This window comes from Malus domestica, chromosome 10 (genome assembly GCF_042453785.1).
Source record: "Malus domestica chromosome 10, GDT2T_hap1".
NCBI lineage: Eukaryota > Viridiplantae > Streptophyta > Magnoliopsida > Rosales > Rosaceae > Malus > Malus domestica.
The window spans coordinates 24482209-24490057 of NC_091670.1; the positions used below are offsets into that span (position 1 = coordinate 24482209).

General features: G+C 37.1%; 1 protein-coding gene across 1 annotated transcript; it reads right to left on the reverse strand.

Annotated features, from left to right (window-relative positions):
- Positions 1–3623: 3623 nt before the first annotated feature.
- Positions 3624–7132, reverse strand: LOC103445222 (probable serine/threonine-protein kinase PIX13). Its single transcript, XM_008384214.4, has 6 exons — positions 6738–7132; positions 5976–6307; positions 5249–5384; positions 4979–5121; positions 4483–4606; positions 3624–4341 (listed from the first exon to the last, which is right to left on the reverse strand). The coding sequence occupies exons 1-6, from the start codon at positions 6802–6804 to the stop codon at positions 3887–3889; spliced, it is 1257 nt and encodes a 418-aa protein (XP_008382436.3). The 5' UTR covers positions 6805–7132; the 3' UTR covers positions 3624–3886.
- Between the last annotated feature and the right edge of the window lie 717 nt (positions 7133–7849).

The following is a 7849-nucleotide window of genomic DNA, read 5'->3' on the forward strand; positions in this document are numbered from 1 at the left end:
TACCGAAATATATTATATTGAATTAATGTACCTAAATGTTTGTATCGAAATGTGACAACCATCCCTAGTTTTACGATTTTATAAATTTTTAAAATGTGAATTTACGAAAATACCCTAAAGGCGAAGGCTTTGACTTCTGTTGACCATTGGTTAGAGAGACGTATGACTTATTCTTGTAGCATATCCCCGTAGTACTCGTTGGTACGAACGCATAAAGGAAAACCGTTTGCGAGTCCGGATTATAACGGTATAGTTACGAACATTTGAAATTTGTTACTTGTTAGTTTAATTTTGAACTCCCACTAGGTGGCAATAGTGGACCAATTAAATTAAAAGGACCAAGCAACCAATGAAAAAAAGAGATTAAGGAGGGAAAGGAGGGAACCAATCTTTTTTTTTTTTTTTGGACCCATGTACCCAGACCACCCAACCTGTTCGGTCGGGGTTATTCCGGCCAATTTCCACTCATTTTCCCGGCGATTCATGTCGAATTAACACTTAGGAAACACTCTATGACCTTTCCTCTACCAATTACAAACCAAAATTTATGGAGTTTGGCTTTGATTTGATGAAAACCATACCCAAGGGTGAGATGAACCCGTGTCTTCGATCCTCCAAATCTGAAATGATTTCATCCAATTACTGCCACCATTAGACTCTCCTTGAGGTCTAGAACAAAGCCCAAATATTGGTTGGAGTGTCGGAGTTGCTTTGGAGTCGAATCAAGAACACCCAAATTCAAGGGTTTCCGACGGGTTTTGGTAAAATTGAGGCTTTTCTCTGCCAAATTGGCTTAGTCATAAGTATGAAAGTTATTCCACTCATTGAGATCTTCATTCCTGTAAATTTTGGTAATTTTTGGAAATAGTTGGATTTTCCGGCGAGTCGGGACGGCAGCGCGTGCGGCGGTGCATGGCCAGGGGACCATCGATGTTATTCTTAGGCTAAATTAGATGTCTTGAATTCAGTTTTGGTGATTGTATATCGTAGGTTGATCGTTTGGACCTAAATTCATTAAGATACGTTACTTGGTAAAGATGTGAATCGACAATCCGACCGTTAGATCGTCACCAAACTTTAATACATCATAGTAAGTAATATTTGAGGACCATAGGAACTTACGGATCGGGAATCCGTGGTACGGATCTTCCCGAATTGGATTTGTAAGTTCTTAAAATAAAATGTTAACCGCCACTTGGTTTTGGCAATTGATGGAGATCCGACCGTTGGATTGTAATGGAACTTTAGGATGTTGTTCTAGAAGTATAATGTGGATCTTTGGAAGTAAGGGATTGGAAATCCGTGATGTGGATCTCTTGAATCGAACTACGTAGGGATGTGTTTTACATCAATTATGTATTTTATCGGTAAGAACTCTGAGACGTGATTTGATAATTGTTTTAGGCGACGATGGTTCATGATGTCTCAATATTTGTGCTAGGGAGTCATAGCGCGGACCTCAGGTGAGTGGGTCATTTCCTTTCTATCGTGTGTGTGTGTGTGTATATATATATATGTATGTATGTATGTATGTATGTATGTATGTATGTATATATATATATATATATATATATGATTGATAATTCCACAACAGTTATAAATTGATTATTGCATATAATTACTGTGAATGCTTTGAAGTACTATTGTGAACTACGAATGGTTTGATCCCTGTTTAGGGTACGTAGGCAGTCTAACGAAACATTAGATGCAGTCATACAATAATTGAGGCAATAGCCTTGTCTAGGGAATTGAGTAATGTGAGGGACATTGGTGGAAAATATGAGATTTAACCTTATGATTTGGTGGTTAAATGTTGGTCATAAATCAATGTGTGAAGAATCAAGAATTTGAAGTAAGGAAACGTAAGTAATAATAATTAATTAAACTAGTGTCTAGTTGGGCTTATCACCGATAATTATTTCCTAAAATAAATAGTTTGGGAGTAGGGTGTTACAACTTATGCATTTTTTTACACCATATTATGTGTGTGCGTGTGTGTATATATATATATATATATATATATATATGTATGTATACAATTGAAATTGCTATAACATGTTTGAGTATCAGATTGCATCATGGATTATCCATACGTATATTACCTGCACATAATTATTGTAAATGCTTGGAAGCGCGAAGGTGAACTCAGGACACACAGGTAAGTTCAGGTGAATTTATAGTATTAGTTGAAATGATGGAGTTATGACATGATTACATTTTATTCGGAACGATCGAGTGATGTCATGACTATATTATCTTTTAAGCAACTCCAACACTGTCGTACGGGTTGCCCATGAGTCGTACATGTTATGTTGAGATGCATTGATAGTTCATAAACCTGCACCCCGGTGTTGGTGCTCTCGCCCGTGGCTAGGGCACAATCCTTTACGTGATGTTCACCTCCCGCACCTTACGTTCACCTTGGATCCAAGGTAGGTGCACAATCATGTTGTACATACCACTTTAGGTGACTCCGACTTATGAGCTAGCATATGTGATGAGATATGGATGAGTTATACAAGTCACTATAGGTGACTCCGACTTATGAGCTAGCATATGTGATGAGATATGGATGAGTCATACAGGTTACTATAGGTGACTCCGACTTATGAGCTAGCATTGATTGATGAGATATGGTTGTAGTTGTACAGGTCACCATAGGTGACTCCGACTGGCGTGCTAATATGGGTTATTAGGCACTTGATTATTTATATTGATAATGAGATGATGCGATGTGGTATACTTCTGGATTTAATGTTAGTATTATTTTGATTTCATGTTTATCCGTACTATGATATTCTAGAAGCTAAATAGGTGTTACGGTGAGGGACTACATCGTTTAGAAGACCTTTATTAAAGCTTTATTTTCTGGTCACTCACTCTTGTTTTTATCCCTCCAGGTCTAGTAGCAAAGCTTTTGTATCGACGAGGATTCGTGGCAAGTCTTGGTATTGGAGATTACCCTTGATGGTAGGATTTTCAATCCACTTTACTGTACTTTACTTATGCTCTGACGTCACATATGAAATGGGTTCATTTCCACTCATGGTGCACTCTTGTATTTATGCACTTTTAGGTTTAAATTTATTCACATTTTTCCACATCATCATACTTTATGGCTTCGTCACCTTCCAGGTGTTGGCCGGCACAGCTCGATTCGGAGTCCTAGTGGACATCCAGGGTCGGGGTGTGTGAGAAATGTATGTACCTAAATGTTTGTACCTAAATATATGCACCGAAATGTATTATAATGAATTTAATGTACCTAAATGAAGAAGACAAACAAAAATTAGTTTATCTAAACGTTTACAACAAAATATATTACAATAAATGAAATGAAAATGATAATTGTAATGAAATAAAATTAATACATTAAAATTAGGAAGAAAAAGAGAAATAAATAAAAAATGCAAATGTAATTAATAACTGAGGTTATTAATGTATCAAGGGACTAAAATTATATTTTGATCTTACTCATGGTTTTAGTCTAAAAGTCATCTTTGCCAATGATTAGAATGAAGTTTTCCATAAATTAATTCCCTGCTGAGGTAACAACGCTCAAAGAATTTCTTCAGCTTTTGATTTTAAGAGTGCAGAATTGTTAAATTACAAAATACAGAAGGTAAACTGACAATAAAATATTTGTCCTTGAATCTTTGAACTTTGACAACAAAATGGAAGGGCAAATTTCCCTTCCAGAAAACTATAACTAATGACTCTTGTAACAAGTTTTGAAGCTCGATCAACACAATAATTACAGTTTCACTGTTCACGTAACGTACCCAGTTTAACACAAAATTAACATAATCTAACCTCCCAGGAGATACATAAATGAATTAATTGAAACTTTTTGACACGATATTTCCTGACAGCAGTCGTACTAGAGTTACCTCACTCGAGCCTGGGGTGACTGTTGGTAGCCTTGAAATCCATCTTGCCTGGGGTGAAGTGGAGAGCGGAGATGCAAAGGCTTCTGTCCTTGTCGATGAGCCATAGGATGAGTAGAACGAGGCCTAGGCTCCCTTGTAAGTTCTTTGACAGATTCAATCCGTTCCAATTTCTCCACGACATCTTTCATTGATGGCCTGTTTCTGTGTTCAGATTCGATGCAATTTAGTGCAAGCTGAGAAATTCGAAATGCGGCTTTGGAAGGATATCTTCCCTGTAGGTGAGGGTCCATAATGCTTTTCAATTTTCTTTTGTCTGAAAGAAATGGTTTTATCCAGTCTACTAAATTGTGTTTTCCAGTTGGACGAGTTGTATCAAGGGCCCTCAAGCCTGTCAATATCTCGATCAAAACAACACCAAAACCATACACGTCGCTCTTCACATACAGATGCCCTGTTAAATTAAACATGATATGAGGAATGTCATGGCAAGAACTTGAATTTTGTAATTGGCCTAATACTTATGCCAAACTCACATCAAAATGTTGAACCTTAACACCAATTCATGCAAATTCCATAAGTTACGTAGAATTACCAGTGGCAACATACTCAGGAGCAGCATAACCATATGTACCCATAACCCGTGTTGTCACGTGCGACTGACTAGCTGAAGGACCCATTTTTGCCAAGCCAAAGTCGGATATCTTGGCAGTATACGACTGCAGTACAACCAAAAGTTAAAAATATGTCAAATTTTTCTTCTTTTTTTCGACCTACAGCTTTTGATTTTTTTTTATTTCAATGAGTATTTGTTTTCTTACTAAAATTCACACTTAAAACCTACCCCCAAATCCAACCTCCCGAGTCAATCAATTGACCTAAAGCCTAAGAGTAACGTTGTTTTAGTTTTTATTTTTTATGGTTCTGTGACAGTGTGCATATTTTAAATAGACATGATTCTATTCACAACAGTTTGGTGGATAATAATATGTGGCACAGGTAAGGGTTGAATATATGGTAAGAAAATAAAACATATGAGCCTTTCTTAGCTTAGTTCTTGATAACTGTTCAATAGTCAAATAGAATTTTACCGCGTCAAGAAGTATATTTGAAGCTTTGAAATCTCTATAGATAACTTGCTTCTCTGATGTATGTAAGAATTCCAGGCCTCGAGCAGCTCCTATTGCAACTTTAAGCCGTATATCCCATGGAAGTGGCTGAACAGCCGATCCCCCTGCAAAAGTAGAGAACATGAAGTGTAAGGTGAAGAATGAACTTGCTATATTTGTAAACAGCATTGCCTGCACATAGGAAAATGCTTGCATGTATAACTAGTAATGTGGAAACTTATTTATCCTTACTTCCAAATAGATGGTTTTCCAAGCTACCCTTTGGCATGTACTCGTACACAAGCAGCAGCTCTTTATCCTCCCAACAGTATCCGAATAGCTTAACAAGATTAGGATGAGATAGTCGCCCTAAGAAATTAACCTCTGACTGCACCAGCAAAGAACAAGAATAGGATGAGATAGTCGCCCTAACTAAATTGACTTGATGCACTGCTTATAAACTTTATGGTTCCAGAAGACTGATAAAACAGGCCAGATGTCCTTGAAAATGTACGGATTTAGGTGTGTGCACCATGCACGCCAGGAATGCTAGAGAGAGATTATGGCTTGAGTTGAGGGATTTGGGGAAAAGAACTCGCTTGAGTTGGCCCTTTTTTAATTCAAACTAGAATCCGACCAAACCAAATTTGAAGAAATTGTATATCATGGAATTGTTTTATCATCTGTAGAACTCTATATCTCCCTTAAATTGTTGTGGACTCAGGGCACCAGCTGCATTAACCAATTGAAACCCTGCCCTCCTACACGAACAGTGGATACCAGTGTTTGACACAACGAAAATATTTATGTACAGTTTAATTTTGGTAAAGGATTAGTATTTCACCTTCCATTTTTTATTAACATATCTAATCAGAACTGCGACTCTTATGATCTCGTTCGCTTGAACAAGTTAAAGTGCTAATACCAAACAATTAAACATCACCAATTATAATCATTTCCTCAAGTGCAGTCAATTTACCTGCCATTCCTCAAACCCTTGCAAGCTCTCGGAACTCAATTTTTTCACAGCAATGACTGTTGATTTTCCTGACTTGGTCGGCGCCTTGTCATCAAGCCAGCCTTTGAAGACCACCCCAAAACCTCCTTCCCCAAGCACCGTATCTGATCTGAAGTTTCTGGTTGCAGCCTTCAACTCCAAGTAACTGAAGATCCTCAAGTTTGGGGTGGGCAAGATCTGCCCATGTGCACTGGCCTCATCACCGCTTGCCGCGGAGAACTGGCTATTCCGGGATACAGTACTCGCCCCTGAAGATGTGTTATTACTGGTTGTCTGAGATATGTTGCTGATCACTGAAGAAGCAGCACAGAGTCAGAAAATCACACTCAAAATGAAAAACACATGGAAAAAAATTTCCCATTTGACATGCAGCAACGTTCCTAGAAATCCAATAGCCACAATATTCATGATTTAATAATGAGAAATACCAAGGAGACTTTCTTAAAAGCGGGACTCTTCAACATTTCATGTATTTAGCACAATGTTTTATAATAATATTAACGCAGAAATTAACGTCAAATTGTGAGGTGAGAAAGAATTCACGAAGAATCCCATTTTGAGAGTCACCTTGCCATTTACTGGTCAATGAAACAGTTCAGAAACATAATTTGCAGCTCAATTAATGATGGGCATTTCTCAAAAACTAGTAACAACAAAAACCCAAATCAAAAGTTGAAAAATTAATGAAATCAACAAAAATCCAAATTTAATTGTGGGCTTTACCTGTACTGAGATCACCAGTAGTTGCTGGTGTCGGGTTTCTAACTGGAGAACCCCAACAAATCCCCATCTTCTTCTTCCTTTTCCTCTTCCTCTTGGATTCTACCTCCTCCAAGCTTCAACCACTAAAAGGGTGCTCTCTCCCCCTCTCCTCTATCTCTCTCTCTCTCTCTCTCTCTCTCTCTCTCTCTCCAGTATTCCAGAAAATGATGAACAAAAGGGCTCTGACTTTGTTATGCCTGTGGTTTTTGCGAGCCAATTTAGCATAAAAACAGTAAAAAGGGAAGCAAACGAATAAAGACCAAGTCTTTAAGAAGAAACAAGGTGAAGAGCTTGGTGGGGTAATGCAGAATTGCCAGACTCTTGTTCCAAGTCAACTACCGTGGGCAATGTGACTCAGCTCGGTCAGACACAGAATTTCCATTCAAATGAAGAAACCAGAGAGACAAATAAATTAATAATTTAACGCTATTATTGTTAGATGGCAGAGAAATATGAGTAATTGTGCTCAACTATGGCCCAATAGAGTGTTGATTATAAATTCTTGAAATTGTTATATTGTGAAATAATAATTTTTTTAGTTAACTTCGTTTGAACTTCATTTATTTTTATCTTTTTAAACTTTTTATTTTAAATATAAGTTTTAGCGGAGTTAGTAAAAAAAAACTATTATTCTACGTTACAATACTCTCAAAATTTTAATTTATACATCAAGTATAAATTGAGCCAAACTTCAAAAATCAAATTTGCTCCAATCAAATTATCTAGTACTAAACGGCTACAGTTTAATAGTTGAGAGATCAATCCTCACAAATTTTTAAATTATATATCAAGTATCAATTGAGCTAAAATTCAAAAATCAAATTTGCTTCAATCAAATGATCTCGTAGATAGTACGTTGTCCCAAACAAAAGAGACCATTCTGTTCTACCCAGTACCTACAAAAGAAATTCGTCACCCCTATTAAATTAAAATTTTGTTATCACTGTGCTCCTTGACGTTGACTTCCTGTTTGTTAAGAATTGGTTTTGGAATGGCCTGAATGGGAAAGAAATAATCTCCGGATCTCTTCGACAAATGTCACCGGATCAAGTGATCTGAGCATTTGAAATTTC